General features: G+C 45.0%; 1 protein-coding gene across 1 annotated transcript in view; it reads right to left on the bottom strand.

Annotated features, from left to right (window-relative positions):
* CAMK1D (calcium/calmodulin-dependent protein kinase ID) overlaps positions 1-21,516 on the bottom strand; it is a 298,290-nt gene extending 276,774 nt beyond the window's left edge. The window contains exon 1 of the mRNA XM_012731262.1: positions 21,473-21,516. Coding sequence (XP_012586716.1) covers positions 21,473-21,516 — 44 coding nt within the window. The remainder of the gene's footprint in view (positions 1-21,472) is intronic.
* Positions 21,517-22,428: the final 912 nt, after the last annotated feature.

The raw sequence follows: 22,428 nt of genomic DNA, 5'->3' as shown, positions 1-22,428 counted from the left end.
CCAGGGTGATCAGCTCAGGGCTGCTCAGGCCTCCTCTCAGAGGGAGCCAGGTGACCTACAGTTCACAGGGAGGGGAGTGAACCTAGTCCCAGTTCTACACACCTCCCCCAGCCCACAGCTGGTGCCTCCTTCCTGGACTCTCCCCGTCCCAGCCTGGGCCACCTTCTGAGCAAGCCCCCTGGCTGAATGCCACCCTAAACAACTCATTGCCACCTCCTACTCTGCAAGGGATCCTGTCTCTGCTTTCTTCCTCCTCTGGAACCTGTTTTTTCTGGCATGGTGTGCCCCCAAGATTCCTGGCTGGGCTCTCCTCAAGACACCACATTGAAACTATTCAAACATCTCCATAGTCCATAAAGTGATTCTCTCTTTCTCTTTCTCTTTCTCCTCTCTCTCTCTCACTCATACACACACACAAACACAAACATAACTCAGAATGTTGTTGTAGTACCTCACCCTGTGTTTAGGTATAATAATGGTTGTTTAAAAAAACAAGCAAAACACATTAATGGACTTAATGGAAGGCCATTCTTCCCAGGAATGCCCTTCAAGACAAGTACAGTTACTATACCCATTTTATAGAAGAGGAAACAGAAGCTTCTAGAGTTTAAAAAGGTGATCCAAAGTCCCACAGCTAAAGTGGTTCACCTAAGCAGTGAGCCGCCCGGTGAGAGTCCCAACAACGTCACACTGACAGTCCACAGCTCAGCCATCTACCGCATCTCCGGCACTGGAAGGCTTGTAGAGAGTCCACCAACAGACCCCAGAAACATCCATGATGAGGCTCATTTCTGGCGGAACATTTTGGAAAACCTGGGAGGGCAGGGACAGGCTGGGCTGAACTAATAAGGAAAAAAGACAAAGCAAGTAACAGGACTACACAGGCAGCAGAATCCATAAAGTAGAATTCACTCTCCCTGGAAAAAAACCGTGACACAGAGTGTGGCAGACGGTTCCTGGGTCTGTCCATTGCCAAGTACAAGTCAGAACTGCCCCTTTAGTGCCCAGAACAGTCCCTGCCTTAGACCAATGCCATACTGCAAAAGTAGCCTTTCCACCTCAAGTACCCCCAAGCCAAGATCCACGAGGTCATTCCCACGGAGTCTCAGAGTTCAGGATGAGGGCTGCTGTGCCCAGACACACCACTCAGGAATGAAGCTCCGGGGAGACAGCTGGAACAGAAGTAGGGTCAGGATCCGGCGAGCCCGGAGTCATGCTCACCACCCTTCCTCTCTGTGCTACCCTCTTTTTCCTTCTCTGAATTTCATGTGCAACCATCAAGCAAGACAAGAAAAACAAGCCAAGTCTTACATACACCAACAAAATGCTGATTTGTCTATTCTATTAATAATGTAAAATCTCAGCAAATGCAAATAGCATTACATGAATAATTCCATAAAAAGTTAAATCCGGGCCCTCCCTGGTGGCACAGCAGGTTAAAGCACAGCACTGAGAAGCTAAAGCCACTTCAGCATGAGTTCGATCCCCGCCCCAGGAAGGTGACCATATGACGCAGCAGACCTCTCCTGACCCGCCTACTGCTCCCCTCAGCAGTGTACTTCATCGATCTGCCTGTTCTGCTCCCCACTCTGTCTCTGGTGAAACCTCTCACCACCCCCGCACCTCTGGCCTGTACCGCAGATCTGTATGCACAAATAAATAAATCTTTAAAAAAAAAAAAGTTAAATCCAAACTAAAACTTTCAATTTTAAAAATTTAAAGAGACCTCTTCTGATATACTGAATACTAATTTCTTTTGTATTTCCTAAGGAAACAAATATTTTTAAATGAATTGTAAAACCGACCTTATATATTTTGTTCTAATGCACAAGTCTTAACACATGATGAGGTACAGTCATATATTGCATATTTAGTGCTCTGCTAGGGAGCATGTAAACTGGATAGCCAGTATCAAAACTGTACATGGTTTCCTCAAAAAATTAAGAATAAAAATTCCATTGGGTTCAACTATTCCATTTCCAGATACTTATTTGAAGAATATAAAAAATATAATTCAAAAAGACATATGCACCCCTATGTTCATGCAGTACTATTCACAATAATCAAGTTACGGACAGAATTTAACAAGTTACTCATCAATGGATAACCAGATTTTAAAAATCCATATATAAAATAGAATGCTAATTAATAACATGGATGGACCATTCGTGTATTATGCTAAGTGAAATAAGTCAGTCAAAAAGGTAAATATTGTATGATTTCATACCTATGTGGAAGCTGAAATAAATATGAACAACAACAACAAGAATGTTTAGCTACAGAGTCCGGATTGGTACTTACCAGAGGAAAAGAATGCTGAGTTATGTGTGAAAAAGGTAAACAGGTTCAGTACGTGGTGATGGACAGAAACTAGGCTTTTGGTGGTGATCACACTGTATAGCAATACAGATGTCAAACTGAAATGTTGCATAGCTAAAGCTGGCATGTTATAAGCCGATGCTATCTCAGTGAAAAACATAAAGAGAATATAAATTCTTACAAAATAAATGTAGACCACCAATATACACTGCAAGATACTAAAAGAAACAGCTCGGTGACTTAGTACCTTCATTTTAAAAGAGAAAATGCAGGCACGTTTCAAGTGATATTAATAGTCTAGGTCAGTTTGGGAAACATACAGTACCATTCTTCAAGGAAAGGAAAATTAATAAGCTGAGAAAGGTGGCTCTGGCTGTAATAGTAGCCACGTGAAAACAGCGGGAGGAAATCCATAAATGCAGAAAGGTAACCCGATAAAACAGGAAAACGAGCTAGTTTACAGGGGAAAATCAAAGAGAGCTAACTAGATTTCTTTCCTCAGTAGAAATTCAAAGTGAATGTTAAATGGAACATTTTGAGCAAAGACTCTCCATAATTTACTTCCTTAATCTGAACTGAATTTGGCCATCAAACAAGATCTGAAAACCTCAACTAAGACTGCAAGTGCACAAGCTCAGCTGTGTAGAGAACTAAGGGATCAATCGTTCCACAAACCGAGGCAAAAAGCTGGGACACTGGGACCAAAAATGTGGATTTTTTTTTCAAGGAAACTGTCCAAATTCCAGTTGCTAAAATCTCCTCACTTACACTAAAATATTCCAAAACAATGGTAAGAGCCTTTCAGAGCACTGCCCGCATTCATGATAATTTATTCAGAGCTTGAAAGGCTGTCAAAAGTTTGAAAATTGCAAGATGTTTGCACAAAATGTGCTCCTCCCACCACTGAATATAAAACAATGAGGCACAACAGGTAAAGCATCAGATCAGACACTCAGGTTGGTATCCTCATGGCTGACCACTCTCGTCAGGGCTTTCTGAAACCACAGAGGAAACAAGATGATTTCAGAGATAAGACCGTTCCAACCAATGTACACAGCTGCTGTCTTTGTACACTGAGCTTCTGAGAAAGACAGGGTTTTTGCAAAACAGAAAGTTTACCACAATTATCATCAGAAAATAAAAAAGCAAAGACTTAATCAAACTAGTCAATGTGTGTCTTATTTTGCCACCTCCATTCCCTCTACTTCCCATTTGAAAGAACAGTCAAAAATTAAGGAATTAAACTACCGTTTATTAGACTTTTGGATTTCAAAGAATTGTGGAATTTTCTCATTCAAAGTTGACAGTCCAGGTTCTTCATCGTCAAATTCTGTGAAAACATAATAGATGGCACCAACCGTGGCACAAGTTTGGTCTGAAATACATGACATGGCAATGGAACAGAATATCTGGAATGCGAACAATTCATAACTGAAGATTCAAGATCCATAAACAGCAGCAAATGACCAATAACTTCTCCCAAGCACATGGCTGTGGGTCCTTCAAAGGTGGGGTACATTGTCATCACCATCTCCACAATCATCACCATATCATCACCACGATCATCACCATTATCACCACCATCATCATCACCACCATCATCATCAGTGTTGCTGGTGACACATTTCTGCCAAGTAATATGTTGAGACAACCTTCAAATTCATGATTTCATTCGATCAGCCCAGGCACCCTGTAAAGCGGGTGTGTAATAGATGTTGTCACTCCACTTGGCAGATTCAGAACTTGAGGCTTGGGAGGGCAAGTTAGCTACCTTGGGCAATTAAATTTGCTCTTAACAGGGCCCTCCCTGGTGGCACAGCAGGTTAAAGCAGAGCACTGAGAAGCTAAAGCCACTTCAGCATGAGTTCCATACCCACCCCGGAGGTGACCCACATGGCGCGGCAGACCTCTCCTGACCCGCCCGCTGCTCCCCTCAGCAGTGTACTTTGTTGATCTGCCTGTTCTGCTCCCCACTCTGTCTCTAGTGAATCTTCTCACCATCCCTGCACCTCTGGCCTGTACCCCAGCTCTGTATGCATAAATAAATCTTTAAAAAAAAAATTTGCTCTTAACAGGAGGTTGTGAAGAAGTGTTTTGTTTTAAGTCGCTCTCCTCCATGCTGTCCCTTTGAATTTAGCACAAGATTCTCAGTCACAGTGCAATCACCGAATGCCCAATTTCCTAGGGGTGTTGACAGTCTGTTGTAAAGAAGCTCAGTACATAAAATGTTGTTCCCCAGAGGCCTCGGTACATCCTGGCCTGTGTGAGCAAGAGTCATCAAGTAACCTGCTGTCTGGCCCCTGAGGAACTCTTCTTAGGATCCCTGGGACTTCTGGGGTTCCCTCTACCTCCGCAAGGCTAGTCCTCACAGCCACAAGCAGTGATCGGCCCTTTTTTCCCAACCCTTGAATAACCAGACATTCGCCCTAGAACCCCACGATCTCTTAGAGAAGGAAAGGGGCAAGTCTCTGGTCTAAGAAGTCAGGCTCTGCCACTCCCAGGGCCACACTGACACAAACCCAAAGTGGGCAAGGGCCCACTGGGAGCCAGCAGAAAGGGACAGCTGGAAGATAGCCGTCAACTCCTTCTAACAGGAGGAATCCAGGAAGGTCACATACCAGTGAGCAAATGATTCAGCTAAGGGAAAGGGGAAAAAAAAAGTATCTGGAAAATTCAGTGTCAAACACCTCCATTTTACCCTGACCTGTTTCTGTGAGACTCAACCCAGGCAACTACTACAACTTACAATTGGTTTCATTTTTAATAGACACTGGTTCCACTTGCCTTTCTTTAATGCCTAGGAAAAGGAACAGCAAACATGCTGGGATCAGCTGTGGGAACAGCAGAGACTGGCCTGCCGAGGTGACCCTGTGCCATAGCTGGGGCACCAAGAAACACCAGATGAGAATTCTGGTAGGGAAAAAAACTTCTTTTTCTGTAAACAGGTGGGAAGGCACACACCTGCATCATTAGAGACCTGGCTTCAGTCTCTTACTTAGTTTCTCTCACCACTGGAGATCTCTCACGTCATTGGAGATCAGCCCACTCAGGGACTGAAACTTCAAACAAGACTGATCAAAAGACATCAGCAGATTCTCTCTCTTTTGTTTTGGAGTCATTATTTTGATTCCTGGCTTTGTAGCTATTACTGACAATGGGCCTAAGAAGTCAGACAAAATATCCCTACAAATTAAAATGCATTTATAGCATATTTCCATTCAAAAGCCCACAATGCACAAGTCCGGGCCAATGACAAGTGAAGGCAGGGCATCACATGGAAGCTTCTTCAGCCACAATGCCTGGCTCCTCACAGTGCAGCCCCTGGACAACTTCGGCAGAAAACAAATGCTAATAACCTGGGCTGCAGGAAGCTGCCCTGTGACCAGGTCCTGCTTCTGCAAGACGGCACAACATAGGATGGTCGACTGTGAAATGCAGCCTAAACAAAGAAGTTGCATATCTTTTTTTAAGTCAAGCAGAAACCTTTGAGCTCAGACTCTTGGCATTCTCCCCACATAACCTGCCCCCTCCTTTCCTCAACAGAAAAACCGCCAAGACTTTTGCCCAGGAAATAACAAAAACATGATGCATAAGGTCAGCCGAGATCATCTTACCCCAGTGATGGTTACTCAGCACCAGACCAGCCCAAATAAACACTCCAATGAGTCAGTGTTCAGTGAGGTGATGTAAGGGACCCCATGAGGTGGGCACAGAGCTTGGTGAGTTAACGAACCCGTTGGATTTCTGAGCATATATCAAAGTGAGACGGGACTGACTAAGAAGGGGGGTGGGGAGAGGAGGTCCACCACAAGCATTCTGGAAACTTCACAGACACACACTGGCCATGACAACGAATCATTAAGCTCTGCTGCCTTTGGCAATTAGCACAAGAAGAGCAAAAGCACAGAGCAGATCTGCGAGAGATGGGCTTACATATCAGTAAAAGGGCAGAGTGAAGGAGATCCTTCGAGATAAAAACTAAGGCTCAACAAAGGCGGGGCGCACGCTGCCCCTAAGCTCTGGAACCATTGTGTGTTTGTACACATGTTAAATGTGTTATTGCTCTAGCTAAGCCAGAGCCCTCTTCTGCTGTCAAACACATGACATATGTGCGCCCCTGCCTTATCAGACTGTAAGTGTCCTCCTCTGATTTGTGAAACAAATGCAAAAAGATTTATCATCTCACTTTCCCTGTGGGGCAGTCCTCTAGAAAAATACTGGCTTTTTTTCTATACTGCATTTCTTCAGCCTTTGGAGAGATATTTATTACAAGGAGGCAGATACAAGCTTGTTGTGAGCAAACTGTAAGAGTACATTAGGGGGGCCCTCCCTGATGGCACAGCGGGTTAAAGCACAGCACTGAGAAGCTAAAGCCACTTCAGCATGAGTTCAATCCCCACCAGCTTCAGAGGTATAACCCACATGGCGCGGCAGACCTCTCCTGACCCACCCACTGCTCCCCTCAGCAGTGTACTTCGTCGATCTGTCTGTTCTGCTCCCCACTCTGTCTCTGGTGAAGCCTCTCACTGCCCCTGCACCTCTGGCCATACCCCAGCTCTGTATGCATAAATAAATAAATCTTAAAAAAAATTTATAAGAGTACATTAGGGTAGGATAATACCAAGCTTCAAAGAAACTAATTTTCCTTTGAAATACCTGTGGGACATGGAATAGATGGAGGGTTGCAAATTGCTGCCCTTGTCCTTACAATTCTAGCAAGTTCCCATGTCATCATCTCCAGACAGGTTTGTCAACCAAATGGTTTCAGTCAAGAAAATGCCCAGTTACTCACATATACTCACACCCAGGTATTTCTGAGTTGTCACTGCTATCTTCTTACTGGAAATTATTAGTAAACTCAATCAATCAAGAAACATTTACTAACAAGTTAACCTGGGGAGAACTGTGGGGAAATACTAAGAAAATAAAAAGTGTGCATCAAGATTACAAATTACACAAATTAAAGTATAATATTCCAACAACGGAATATTATTCAGCCATAAAAAGGAGTTCTGGTACAGGATGAATTTGAAGACATTATGCTACATTAACGAAGCCAGACACAAAAAGACAAATACTATATGATTTTATTATATGATACCAGGAATAGGCAAATGCATCATCTAGTATAGACTGGCAGTTCAGGGGCCAGGGGAAAAGGGGATGAAGTGTTACTGCTTACTAAGGTACAGAGTTTCTGTTTAAGTAATGAAAAATGTTTAAAAAAAAAAACAGTGGTGATAATGCATAACTATGAATGTAATTAATGCTGTGAACTGCACAGTTCAAAATTATTAAAATGGCAAACCTTATGTTATACCTATCTTTTTTTTTTCTCAATAAAAAGAGAAGTCTGCCAAAATCCACTGACTATGAATGGTACATGCTAATATGTGCATTATACGGACTCTTAATTGATACCGCAATAAAGCTACTTTTAAAAAAGAGCACCAGCAGCACAAGACAGTGTGCAGAGCCCCTGTGTAAAATAGCCTCCTTCTGCCTCCCCCTCATACTCGATCACAGCCTCATCACAAGGTGAAGCTACCTCCTGTCTCCTCCAGGAGATAGGAACTGAATATGTGGAGACAGGGACCAGGCCTGCCCCACTCAGTTGACCCAACATCAAATTTGGGTCAGAAGGTACTGGACACACATTTCTAGAATGAGCGGATGAAGTTAAGTGCATAAGTCACGGAAAGGCAAGCAACGGACAAAATGAAAAACATACATATGACTTGAAAGATTGAACAGAGAAAAATGCCCATGACCAGCCAAATGCTGTGAGTGCCATCGGCTTCTCATTTCTGAGTTCCAGGGTCACCAACACCACAAGCTACATCTGACCTGAGCACCAGGCTATGGTAGATATGAACAGTTGTCAGGAAACAGTTGAGAAGGCACATCTTTGCTTCAAATATTTTTCACAAGCAAAGGAAGCAGACTGTCCCTACACACACACACGCCTGGAATATTGGTGTTTCACACAGGCATGGGACAATTAGAGGTAGCAAACCCTGTCTCTGCAGAAAGACTTTGGTTCTTCTTTTCCCCAGAAGATGTGTTGTAGAGAAAAACATACCCTGAGCTGTTGTAAAAAGCACCTGTGTCAATGATGTTTGCCACCTTCTACCACAGCTGGAACTGGTACCTCCTCCCAGACTGGATATTCATTCAGTCATCTGGCAGCCCCTCCCCTAACACTTTGACACTTCTTGGGAGTGACCTCCTCCCTATCCTTAGGCAGTTCACAGAAGCCGGTGTGGGGCCTGGTGCCTCTACAAAACACAGTACTACAATATGCATGTGCAGCTCACAGGGGAAGGTGCTTCAGAAACCTTCCAGAAGAGGTTACTGCAGAATAATGAGTAATCAACCATGATGGGGAAGGAAGGAGCTGAAAAGCAGTGAGCCATGGTTAGAGAAAGGCCCAAGGGAAAAAGCAGAGCAGATGGGGGTGGGGAGGAAAGTGGGCCAGAGATGGTTACAATCAGCTTTCATGGGACTGGAACTTCAAGGTGGATGGAGAGAATGGCAAGAGAGGAAAGTGTGCACAAGAATCAGGGCCTTGTATGGTAGGCCAAGGTTCTCCTACTGGCAATGGCAAGCTTCTGGAAAATTCTAGCCAGACTGCATCCAGCCCCATCACTCACAGCGACCTTTTCCTGCCCAGGTAGCACTATTAGGCACCAGGTTCAGAGAGGTCAGACGGGCTGCATCCTGCCTTAGGCCAGGCACTCCGTCCAGCAGGCTAAGGAGGTTTGCTGTGAACAGACAACTGAGACAGGCTAGTACATGGCAGTGGAGGAGCTGGGTGTCGAAGGTTCATTTTGGAAGGTCAGGACCTCTGAGAAGGTTTACATGGAGAGAGACAGAAGACAAAATAGGAAATGCTAGATGGCTCAAGAGGCCGCTCCTCTTCAAGAGACAGGCTCCTCTTCAAAAGGACAGAGGAATTCTGCGGCTTGAAGAAATGAGGTCACATTGGCGGCCTCCATCTCCACTGTAAAGAGACAGAAAATCCAGAATGAGCAGGATGGAAAGGACTGAAATTGCTCACGAGGAAACCTAGTCAACTAGAGATGAAGACTTACTTGGAAACGCAGGAAAGCGTGATTCTACAGAGAATCCAAGGGCTTTGTTTTTTCACATCTTATGTCAGATATTAACTTACATTCTCTTCTAGTTCTTAAATTATTTCTTTCTTACCTTTAACTTTTTTTTAAAGATTTATTTACTTATTCATACAGAACTAGGATACAGGCCAGAGGTGCAGGGGTGGTGAGAGGCTTCACCAGAGACAAAGTGGGGAGCAGAACAGGCAGATCGATGAAGTACACTGCTGAGGGGAGCAGCGGGCGGGTCAGGAGAGGTCTGCCGCGCCATGTGGTCACCTCCGGGGCAGGCGGGAATCAAACTCATGCTGAAGTGGCTTTAGCTTCTTAGTGCTGTGCTTTAACCTGCTGCGCCACCAGGGAGGGCCCTCTTACCCTTAACTTTTAACATATGGGGTTTATTTTGGGTTTTGAGGACAAGTGGTTGTCCCTAACTTAGGATGGCATGGGATCCAGCAGGGCTCTGTGGTTCATCCCAGGTGGGGTGGGCAGGGCAGTCCGCCTCCCCACTGAACATCCAGAGGATGGAAGTCAGAGAAGAACATCCAGAGATGCCCCTGGCCGGGATCTGCTTGAGGGCCTCCACTGGGAAACACGGTGTGTAATGCTTTCTGACTAGTTAGCCCACAACCCCAGTGTCGCTGTGTTCACCCACACATCCATTCCACACTCGACAGATGCATGCGAGCGGCTCCTGTGCCAGGTGCTCGTTGGCACCAGTACAAACAAGTCGACACTATCACTTGCCCTTCCCTGTGGGTCTTAAAACATTCATAAAGAAGTGCAATTAAAATGCTTTGAAATTCATAAACAACTTTAAAGAGCTGGCAAAGTAGCACCAGGCAGGAGTCTTGTTGGCCCTGATAAGAATTACTTGTAATAAACACTCAACTACACGTGCAAATATTAAGGCTAAGTGTTTGCTTTTGCAAGTTGGTTAAATAATCTGACCGTGTTCGCGCTGACACCATTCATTTGCTCAGCAAATTCCCTGTCTGTAGATACGGGCCCAAGCAAACTGCAGCCTCACCTGTGGGATGTCGCACGGATGCCACATGTACGGGTCCCGAGGAACAAGGTTTTGCTGTGAGTTGGCAGATGGCACTTGGAGACTGAAACAATTACAGGGTGCTTTTTTTTTTTGGTGTATTTTATTTTTTAGATTTATTTAGTATACATACACAACTGGGATACAAAACAGAGGTGCAGGGGTGGTGAGAGGATTCACCAGAGACAGAGTCGGGGAGCAGTACAGGCAGATCAATGAAGTAAGCTGCTGAGGGGAGCAGCGGATGGGTCAGAGGTCTGCTGCGCCGTGTGGTCACCTCCCTCGCTGGGGATCTAACTCACACTGAAGCAGCTGCAGCCAGTTTGCAGTGTTGCGTCCTAACCCTTTGCGCCACCAGAGAGGACCCACAGGCTACTTTTTTAAGGTCGCTGCTTAAGACACAGACTCTCAGCAAAGAGCAGGAGGTGTCAGGCCTTGGTTGCATCCCCACGGAACACCAGAACAGTGTTCACGCACACTGCCACCATACTTCCTGCAAAGGCCGCCGGCGACTGACCTGACAGTTTTCTCAGCACGACTTCCACTGGATTGCCTTATGAAGTTCCTTTGCTTCTGACCCTGGACAAGTGGCTTAAACTCCAGGTCTGTGAATTGAGCTGTCGCTGCCTGAACGGAAGAATTGGGAGCCGAGTTGTTTATAAAAAAAAAAAAAAAAAAAACTCCAACAGAAACCACACGTTTGCCTACAATATGATGGGTATTTGCTTAACACATATAACCACATGCGTTACCAAATATGTGGCAACAAAGACTTGGTTTGGATTAGAATTATGCCAACTCAATGTACAAGTAGCCAGGGTGAGGGAGGAGGAGCCCTCCCTGGTGGCACTGTGTGTTCTGGAATCATAAAAATACAAAGGATATGATTCAATGCTTCAAAAAGGCAGTTTCCGTGGGGTTAAGATCCTGAATTGTAAGGTCCCTTCTTCTCTACAACTCCGTGATTCTAGTTTTCACAGGGACTTATTCGTACCACTAAGTAGCCCTTTGTGAATGTGGACTTAATACACAATTAAGAATTACAAATGGGGCCCTCCCTGGCCCCAGCGGGTTAAAGCATAGCACTAAGAAGCTAAAGCCACTTCAGCAGGAGTTCCATACCTGCCTGCCCCGGAGGTGACCACATGGTGCGGCAGACCTCTCCTGACCCGCCCGCTGCTCCCCTCAGCAGTGTACTTCATTGATCTGCCTGTTCTGCCTGTTTTGTCTCTGGTGAATCCTCTCACTGCCCCTGCACCTCTGGCCTGTACCCCAGCTCTCTGTGCACAAATAAATCTTTAAAAAAGAATTACAAAGGGTTCTCTCTCCCTCAGCAGGCCTACACTTATTTAAATCTTTGCAATTTAATAAAGGTGTGTTTATTTTGCTATACTTGCAACTGTGTATTATCTGAAAATATTAAGGAAAGGTCTGGATTTACTTCACTAACAGCTTCTTCGTCCATGTCTTGCTCTTCAAAAACCTCAGGTAACTAGATGTCTATTTTTCTCTTCCTGGAACCTTTTATTCCAAAAGCAACAGGACAGATTTCAATTGGCCTCAGCGCTGTCACCTGCTGCAGACAGTAGGGCCTGGGAGAGGGCTGCTTTACTAGATGAGCGCGCTTCTGCAGCCCCAGGTCTCACACAGACACCAGCAAAATCAAGGCCACAATATCAGCCTTTTGTCAAGGCTATTATGGAGGAACAGCTGTGGTGATGCAGGGGAGCCTTGTCAGTTCAATGTATTATGGATCTAGCTTAGTGTACTTAGATTATTATTAACAATAGACTATGATTTTCAAGTATGTCGAATTCTTGCAAATTGAGTATTTTAAAATGCACTAACAGGAAGGTTTTCTATAGGAACTGTAGATGCCTCCTTCCACAAATGAAAAATAAATCTCTTAGAAAACCAGTACTGAATTCCAGATTTATGCTGGGTTGTGAAATCAGACTCATTATATAAGAGCTGTTCATGTAATTAACTCGAGATACAATTTTTTATTTATTTTTTTTTTTTTGAGTGCTCACTCTGCCAGGGACTGGCTAAGAAACACCATCATTTCTCTCGTGTAGTCCCCACAAATAACGTAGGTTCTAGTATATTCTAGTATCCCCATCATGCAAGACAGAGATGCTGAAACGCAGAACAGACCCATGGCCAGCAGGGGATTAACCAGGTCCACCTGAAAGCAGCGCTGCTTCTGTGGCCACCGTGCAGCCCCACGAGGACAAGCAGGCCAGAGCTCCTTCTAGTCATTTTGAAAACAAGCCCCTGGACTTTCAGGGCACCTTAATTCACGCACTTACGATGGTCTGCAGACCAGAATATTAGAGACAGCTTTCCTCCCACGTGCTTTCACACATTTTGCTCCAGGCTCTTTATTTTTTTGCCAACTAACAGATCCACATAAATTAGATAACAGAAACTAAATAACAAAAGCAAAAAGAAATCAAGACAAAACCCAAAACCTTGCTTCCAGGATGCATCTATTCAGCTGTGTCCAGGTGAGTTCAGGAACTGTGCGAGCCCACAGGTACACAGAACTCAGGAGCTTTCACCAAAGCATGAAACCTCGGCCTTTCTCTCGACTCAGGCGCCCAAATTCAAAATTAAACCTCAAAGACTAAGACCTGACCAAGGGTAGCTTCAGCCGATCCCATCTCTCCATGCTCCGGGTAGTTAGGGTACTCACCACTTCCCGTTCCCTGCTTCCATGAATCCAAGAGCAGCTTAATTGGTCTCCCCGACACCCGGCTTAATCTTCCCAAGTGGAACTCTAAAGTGGTCTTTCAATCACACAAAATGCTTTCTCTTTCAATTCAATCTACGGTCTAAATTCTAAACTACTATAAATGTCATGAAAAGCTCCTGGCAACCCCTTACTCTTTGTAGCTTCCTCTATTACCATTCCCCTGGTCTTGCCTGAACCCCAAAACAGATCCTATGCTCTTCATCCTCTGGCCCTTAAAACCAGAGCAGGGTCATTGACCTGAAAGTCCTTTCTCCTTTGCTTAACTGCTAAACTTCTACCTATCCCTCAGTTCACCTCCTCTGTGAAGCCTTCCCTGATTTTCCCAGACAACCTCTAAGACACCCCAGTCATGCCCTACAGAGTCATCTCAGCTACCTCTCCTACCCGTTGTAATACTATTCTTTTTCCCACTGCAAAGTGGACTCTCTCCCCAAAACTGGCTGCCAGGTGTTTCTGGACTCCCAGCACCCAGCACAGCCCAAGCACAAGGCAGGGATTCATAATATCTACTGATTAGATATATATAAATAAGCATGAGTAGGAAGGAAAGGAAAACCACTGACTTGACAATTTATTGAGGGGAGAATAAGACTTGAACTGATAAAAATGTCTACAAAGGGCAGAGACAAAGACAAGAAAGGTATTCTTGGGTAAAAGGTTTGTCCCAGTTGAAGAGAATTAACTAAGGAGCATTTGCTTTCCTGAATGTCTTCACATTCTGGATAAAGTTTGAGAGTTCTTGTCCAGAGCCCTTGAGTGGGGATTCCAGAGGGATCAAATAAAGTCTTAAAATACACTCTGTCCCTCAGAATATAAGTTTCTCAAAACCACGACAATAACATTGTTTAAAGATTTATTTATTTATGCACACAAAACTGGGGTTCCAGCTGAGGTGCAGGGGCAGTGAGAGGCTTCACCAGAAACAGAGTGGGGAGGAGAACAGGCAGATCAATGAAGGACACTGCTGAGGGGAGCAGCGCGCGGGTCAGGAGAGGTCTGCGCGGGTCAGGAGAGGTCTGCCGCGCCATGTGGGTCACCTCTGGGCTGGGGATCGAACTTGCACTGAAGCCGCGGCAGCTAGCTTGCAGTGCTGCATCCTAACCCGTTGCACCACCAGGGAGGGCCCAACAATCACATTTCATGTACTATTTAGTGGGGATCGGTGGCTGTGGGACTCAGGGCTCTTCAGCCATGTGAAATCAGAGAATAAATGATGGTTCTGAATATCAATTAGGAGGTCAGAGCAGCTTCCAAACTCCATCTTCTTTCCTAAGGTCTTTTATCTTCAGATGACAGAAGCTTCAGTCTAATAATAAAAGAGCAAGTCAGATACTGCTCTCCTTAGTCAGCCCTCTGTCTGACTCCAGACTTGAAGTACACAATGAGGAGTTCACAGTTAAGTTTAACAGCCGAGGGATTTCCCATCATTAGAACATTATGCCTCTGGACACTCTGAGACATACTAATGAATGCTGCCCTGTTTAGGAACTGCTTTAAATTTGTGTAAAATTTATTGTGTAAAAATAAAATATTTATTACTCCCTTGTTATCCCTTTTATAGTCTATACAAAACAAACCAACAAAAAAACCCTGCCTACCTAAACACTATCTGTATTTTGTTTTAATAAGTGTCTAAAGTTGTAACATCCACCTGCAAATCCCAGTTGACCTGTGGGCAACTCAGGGCATGAGCACAGACGTACCCCACACAGTCAAAAACCCAAGTATAGCTTTGACTCCCTCAAAATTCAGCCCTCCACACTGCTGCTTCCTCCATCCTCAAATTCAACCAACCAACACCTGAAGTTGGATGACTTTGAATTTAGACCCCGCATGTAGGGGGGAAAAAATGTCAATATATACAACAGACTAGAAATAACATTCTATGCCGCATTCTCTTAAATGATAAAACGTTTTAGCTACCACCTCAACAAATATGGGGGGGGGGCATAGATTGTTTCACAAGATTATTTTAAGGGCTAGGTGAGTAGAAAGAACTAAAGCAAAAGGCAGAATCCAGGCCCTCCCAAGGAAAGCCCCTCCAATCCTGCAAAGTCTGAACTTTTGCAAATGAATATGAAAGTCTACATTTTTCTGTACATAAGTACCTTTTTCACTAAGCTGGCCAACATTCTTCTCTATCTTGTCTCTGAGCAGGTTAGACATACCATCTGCCCACTTTTCCATACACTACCTAGAAAGCCACTCACCAATACCTGCTGGTGTCTAGGTGTATTGTAAGGCCCTGGGGCCCCAGAGATATCAGAATCACAGCACCTGCCTTCCACGAAGCCAAGGAGGGAGGGGATGCTAAGAGAAGTAGACCGCTTTTGCAAGAGCTAGATACTGGTAAGAACACCACAGGGTTTTGGCTTGGATGGGTCAAGAACCCAGGGTTTTATCTGTGAAACTTGGGACTGAAGAATCCTGAGTAACTAACACAAGTCACTGTTGTGATTGGCATAGCTGCCTTGGGGTGGCTCCCAGGGTAAGGGGACCACCAGGGCAGACAAGAATAAAATCCATGTCGCGGTGTCTGAAAGCAAAGGAAACCCACCATGCGACAAAAACAAGCCCCACTCCCCATTTTCAGCTCCTCTGTTCAAAACAGGCACATGATGGAAATAAACCATTGAGATGAGAGCCAAAAATACTCTTCACTGGGCAGAAAAGCTCACATAAAAATTCCTTTTTTAAGCTTTTCTGGAAGGCAGCTGAAAGGTACATACACCAAAACTCAGCTTGGGAAGCAATCAACTTAATCTGTTTCTTTGAAAGATTAATTAAAACTGAGATTACCAACGGCGATGGCAGATGAGCTGGGTCAGCCGATGGGGCACAGCTGAAATGAGAGCGAAATTGTTTTAAGATCATACAAACACAGCTGTGGGCCCAATGTGGAGATGTTGCATAAAGCCTGCTCCCTCCTAGCCCCATAGTTCAATTCCTGGGGGTGACACATGAGTTGAAAGCCCCCACCTCGGGGCCGGTGGGACGGACCAGATCAGCAGCCTGCCGTGGGGCAGCACCCGCAGGGAGCCTGAATGGCCTTGGGCTCCTGAGCTCAGCCAGCAACAGCTGCAGAGGGCAAGCATGGCCCAGACGTCCAAAGAGGAGCAGAGAACTCAACACTTGTTCTGAACTCAAGCAAAAAAGTAAAGGCTTGGTAAAGATCATTTCAAAGAATTGCTCAGCTAAGGTCTGGACGCAAGTAGAGACGATAAGAAAAAAGGAAGAGAAAAGCCACTGCCCACATGGAGCCTGTGACAAAAAGAGTTTTCTCCAGTGGAGGCTGCTTCCCCCAACACTCAAAGGCAGAAAAAAGGGGATTACATAGGAGATCCTTATGAATTCTGGTTGGGTCCCCAGAACGTGAACACATTGTCATTGGACATAAGCCCTGACATTGAAAAACCCTCTGTAGCGCTAACTAGAAAAAACACAATTTGGGCAAAGTTCTCAGTTGCACAAGAGTAATGAACAGAGGAAGACTATGAAGATGCCAAGGGGAGACCAGAGGCCAGCAGCAGCGTGAGGATAGGGGTCATCTGCCCCCAGCCTGCAAAACCCCCTGGAGCCCCGGGACTGGCCTCTGGCAACCTCCCAGGCTCCCACAAAAGGTTAAGCCATGGACTGCAAACTTCTGGATACTGGAAAACGAACTAACCTTCAGCAAGTTCCCCAAACACAACAACATACCTCAGTCACTGGACAGCAGAAGCCCTGAGTTCCCAGCCAATCCTGATGGCCCTGCTAAGGCACCTGACCTCTCTGCATCTCTCGCCCCAGCCCTGCGCTAAAGTGGAGAGACCAATGCTTTGATAGCAAATGATCTCTTTGGTTCATCTCATTCCAGCAGCCTCTCATTCTCCTGGCTCGATAATTCCAACCCAATTTCATGTAAAATCTTCACTACAGATTTCATTCTGGATGCTTCTACCATATAGATTATGTATCCAGTGGACGCCATAGCTATCTTATTTTAGGAAGGGAAGAGAATCAGATTTCAGGGAGATAAACTAAAATTTGAATCTCAACAGTACTCAATACCAAGTGAGGGTTAGGCTAAAAGTACTTGGCTTTTGAGCACAGATCTTAAATCCTTCATTTGCTCATAGGTAAATGGGAATAGTAATAGCCTCACTTGTGGGGCAGTCAGGAACAGTAAATAAGTACACAAAGCACTTAGAACAAAATGACAAAGCATTCTAGGTTTAAGTAAAAACATAATCAAAAGCAACTCATTACAAAATACACCCCAAATTGAAGGGCGCAGGAGGCAGTGGGAAGCTGACCTGGAATGATGCCAAAACCCAGTTCTGACTTCTAGCAGCTCCCAGTGACCAGCCACTGGGCCCCAGCAAGGCCCCATGAGCAGCACCTTCTCAGCTGTCCCTGCTCTGCCACTCACCGGCCCAGCTCAGACCAGGGCTGTGGGCTCCCTCCTCTCCGCCTGCAGCCCCTCCTACTTCCAGGATTCCCTACTCCAGACACGGGGCTCCATTTCTAATATTCTGCAATAAGAATATTCTCTTCAGATGGCCTCAATAGCCTGGGTATCTGAGTAGTTTGTATCCCCAGCTAAAATTATAAGTGTTTTTCATGAAAATAATTATACTGTATGTCACTTAAGCTAATTTAGTTTGACAGATTATTTTGGAGGATTCCTTGGAAAGTAACATTTCCTAAAGAATTAAATTTTTTTGTATGTTTTACAAATCTATAAAGCATTATAACCACAAAAAAATGACAAGTGTTTTTGGCCTAGAGTTCAAAACTCTTGAGCTACTGACCCCTCGCCTATGTTTCTAGTCAGACTGTGGTCACGCATGGTGGTGTCTCACACCCGGCTCAGGTGCCACCTCCCAGGCCAGGCATCTCCCCTGTCAGGTTAGGGTAGTGGTCTAAAACTCCTCCCAGGTGGAGTTCCCACTCACAGAGCATTTATCTCTGCTGAAGAAAAAGCAGAGGGAGCGCTTGGAAAATGTTTTAATCCCTGCTCTGCTACTTGTTAGCTGAGTTTCCCTGGATGAGAAATGAAAACCTCTGAATCTGTCTCACTGTGGCTATGAAGATAAATAGGGATACTATATGGGAAAAGCTTGGCTTAGGTGGTCTTCACCCTCCTTCCTTGTGGAATTTATTAGTTTTCTAAGTTTGATTACATTTAGACTTATACGTTTTCTTCCTTAGCCTCCTTGAGGGCAGTATTTTTGTCCTTCTCAAAGGACCTGGCACAAGATCTTACTTTCAGTAGAGCTAAAAAAAAAAAGTGTTTTATCGTCTTTATGATATTTTAATCATTCTCTTTTCTAACCTGTCATATTGTTAATGACAATCACTGTCCCACAAATTTAGTACAGATATCCAGGGGTTCTGAGGGGGAAACTCCAATTTTGTCTTCAATGATTTTTTTTCTATCTATTCAATTTTTTAAGTTTTCTACTGGTTCTTTCTGATAACATCTGGCTACAGAAGATATTGTAGCTGACACTATGTGGCCTATAGAAAGACAGAATTCCTACTCCCAAATTCAACCAGTAGCACAACAAGGACATTTTTACAAGCCTCATAAATTTAACTGACCGGGGCATTTTGTTTTTCTTTAACAAAAAAAAAATTGAAAATCACCATCCTGAAGAGGAATATATTATTCATACCAGTTTAAGTAGTGACAGGAAAATATTCGGTACTCAAAATGGAATGAAAAAATAAAAAAAAAAAAACGGTCAGCATGAATTTCCAAAGGCATCTGGAAAATTGGCAAAAGAATTAAGAATGTGAAAAGCAACTGGTGATCCCAGCTGGGGTGAAATTGCCTTCGTGTGGAAACTCTGAATAGAAGATAAGCTCTGAGATTGATTGCTTGATGCATTTTCTTTATACATGATATCAACCCTAAGACTGTTTCAGGAATTCCCAGAGAAAATCCTTTGGAAGGTTCATTTACATAGTGATTCTGATTTAATCAGGGGAAAGAACACCTCCAACTTGTCCCCAGGCTCCCTAACAAGCTTTCAGTTAAACTAGTTGATTTTGCATTGAGAATAACAAGAATCCAGGAAGAAATGTGACTTAAAACAGAAGCTAAGTCTAAGTCAAAAGACTCAGATGCCACTGTGCAAGCCCTGATTCGCCAAAGAGAGACCAGGCTCAGCATATCAGCTCTGGAATTGGCCAGAACTGAACTTGAACTCATTTCCACTCAGTTTCTGATTTGGAGCACATAAGTGACCCAAGCTGAGCCCCATCACTCAAGCAGCAAAGCCAAGATCATGCCCTGAGAGCATGCCACACTCACGTGCCTGCGCCTCAATGGATCCTGAATACCCTATGGGCCAGAAGGAGCTGCCTCTCAGACCAGAACCGCAGCTCACCAGCTGTGTGACCCGCCGCAAGCCACCCACCCTTCTGCTCACACACGGCAGGGGCAGCGTAGCGGACATGCACGAATGGGAGAACTTGAGTCCTCCAGCACGTGCTTGCAGGTCAGGCTTCGCCCTGGCTTGAGCTCTGCATGGGTTCTATCCTGGCAGAGCAGGGCTATGCCATCCCTAAGTAGCTACATCATCCTGACCTGTGTGGTTCATCTCTCTAGATTATCACTCTGTCTATAAAACAGGGGATACAGGGCCCTCCCTGGTGGCGCAACATGTAAAAGCACAGCCCTAGGAAGCTATCCTCATCCACTGGAATATGAGCTCAATCCCTGGCCAGGGAGGTGACCCACTTGGCATGGCAGACCTCTCCCATCTGGCCTGCTGCTCCCCTCTGCAGTGTATTTCAGTCAGTCTGCCTGTCCTGCTCCCTACTCTGTCTCTGGTGAATTGCTTACCTCCCTGCACCTCTAGCCTATACCCCAGTTCTTGTCTGCATAAATAAATAATTTTTAAAAATAAAAACAGGGGCTACAGTCATACACACACATACAGTCCCATCTAACTCTACAATTCTACTTAACAAAAAAAATCCCATCCTCTGGTAAGCAGGGCAGACATTGGAACACCTTATAGTTTTTAGTCATTTGTTGCCAATCACTATCCAACATCTTGAAAATTCTCCATGGACCCTGAACATAGGCCAGTGTGCTTGGCAGAAGCTTAAGGATAGTTTAGACACATCCATTATATATCCATTCCTCCAAAGCAACCAGGCCAGTGTATCAGTCACCCGTAAAATCCATCCAGGACCACCAATCTTCCCCCAAGGTTAAAGCTACCTTGAACTCTGGGGGTGACGTCCCATAGCTGGCACTACAGTGACCTACAAGAAAAACTCCCTTTTCTCTGGGGCTAGGGGAGCTCTCCTACTATATGACCAGACCCTGAATTCACTCCCCTGCCATGGGCTAAATCGACAAGGAAAGCATCTGAAAAAAAGTAGGAGACCACAGGTGAGATCCAAAGTCACAGATGTTGTGACCACATTGTTCTCAGTCTCTTCTCCAACAAGGAAAAGGCTTCAGACAGATAACAGCTGACAAGGACACCCAGGTCAAGAGTTTCCTTATAAATAAAACTTTCAAATTCATGGCCATTAACACTCACCCGAAATAACTGGACAAGGGCCAGGCAGGAAAAGGGCACGTTACTAAAACCAGGCCTCCAATCTCCAGGAGGCTCAGAAAAATTATTCTTGCTGTGAGGAGAGAGGAAGGAAGATCTGGTTATTGTGCCAGCGTGCTGGGAGGCACAATAACTAGGTCACGTTCCCACTCAGGCCTGGATAAAGTCACTTGGTGGTGGCTGGTGGCTCTAGGCAAAGCCCAGAGTCTCTGCTCTCACTCCCCATGGAGCCTGAAGACAGCACTTCTGGCCACACCCACCACAGCAAGCAATATCAAGATGTTTCCAGACTCCTCGCTGTCCTAAAGATCTGGTCTCAAGAACAGGAGGCAAACAGCCCTCCATCTAAGCCCAGATCTCAAGCTTGCACGACACAAAAGTTGCATGTAGCACAAGCATGCAACAGCCACCTAGCTCCTCCCAGAGTCCCTGCACTTCCTCCACCCACCCACCCCCCCACACACACGTACTCTGTGTGACACAATCCCTAACACCAGAGTGGATGTGTTACGATGCATCGCCAGCATCCTGGACAATGAGCTCCTTCTCTGCCGAGTCCACTCTGTCTCTAGGTCCTACCCAGTGAAACCACACAAGCCAGAACCACCTTCAGTGAAGTGCGGTGCCTCCTAGTCAGCGTGCTGGAAGATAAATTATACAGACTTACTGTTCCTCGCGAATGAAGTTGCAAGTCTTAGCTCTGTCCAGCATTCATAAAGCACTTACTTGCCTCCACCAATCAAGTTTTTAACAAGTGCACTAATATGACTGGGGAACACCGCATTATGCTCACATGCCTGCCGTGTCTCATGACTTCCTCTGGGTGTGATATTTCTCTTTTCAGAGCACCAAACCTTCATGTTGGCACAGTACATCTGAAAAATTGCTGGAAACTCTAGCCCTAGGGAGTCACAGAGCTGTTTTTGAGCACCTAAGAAGCACTGCAATTGTGCATGGTGCACAATTTATTAATTTAAGAGGCACATTAGATGAGATGTGTTTTTGCTTTTGCTTTTAACCTCTGCAATTAGCTGATCAGCAACGCTTATTGTGCCGTTAACAGAGTCCCTGACAGAAACACAAACTCTGAGGCTGCCAAAAAAAAATGTTCCCTGGGAAAAGGCACACTGGCATGGTCCAGATCTTTCTTCTCCTCTGCCTTTAATCAATTGTACCTGACACCATTGATTTGCAGACAGAGAGTCTAGAATATAGAGTCTGGGAAAGTGAGAAAACCCTTCAGTTTTAAAGCTGACTCAGGTAAAAATCCACAGTAACAAAGGCTTAAAATTGTCCCCTTCCCAAAACAGAGAGGAAAACCACCCAGTGTCCTCAAAACAGTCTTCCAGAAGATCCGGAAGAAGCCGCTGGATGCAGACTTCACTGGAGCGTGGATAGCTCCTGATAGTCGCTGCCCCAGAAATCCCCTCAAGGCGCACAGAGCACAAGCCACATGCAAGATGCTACGAGGCAGGTGCTTCTAGAGAGACACACTGGACAGACATCGCTGAGGATTCTCCTTGCCCACAGGAGCCTACAAATCCTCACTCGCTCATGCTAGTAGAGAAGGGAGGCAGGTAGGAAAGTCCTCTTTTTTAAAATATACAGAATATTTCAGAACTT

This window comes from Condylura cristata, unplaced genomic scaffold (assembly GCF_000260355.1).
Source record: "Condylura cristata isolate star-nosed mole 26May11 unplaced genomic scaffold, ConCri1.0 scaffold00030, whole genome shotgun sequence".
Classification (NCBI taxonomy): Eukaryota; Metazoa; Chordata; class Mammalia; order Eulipotyphla; family Talpidae; genus Condylura; species Condylura cristata.
This window is presented reverse-complemented; position numbering and strand designations above follow the sequence as displayed.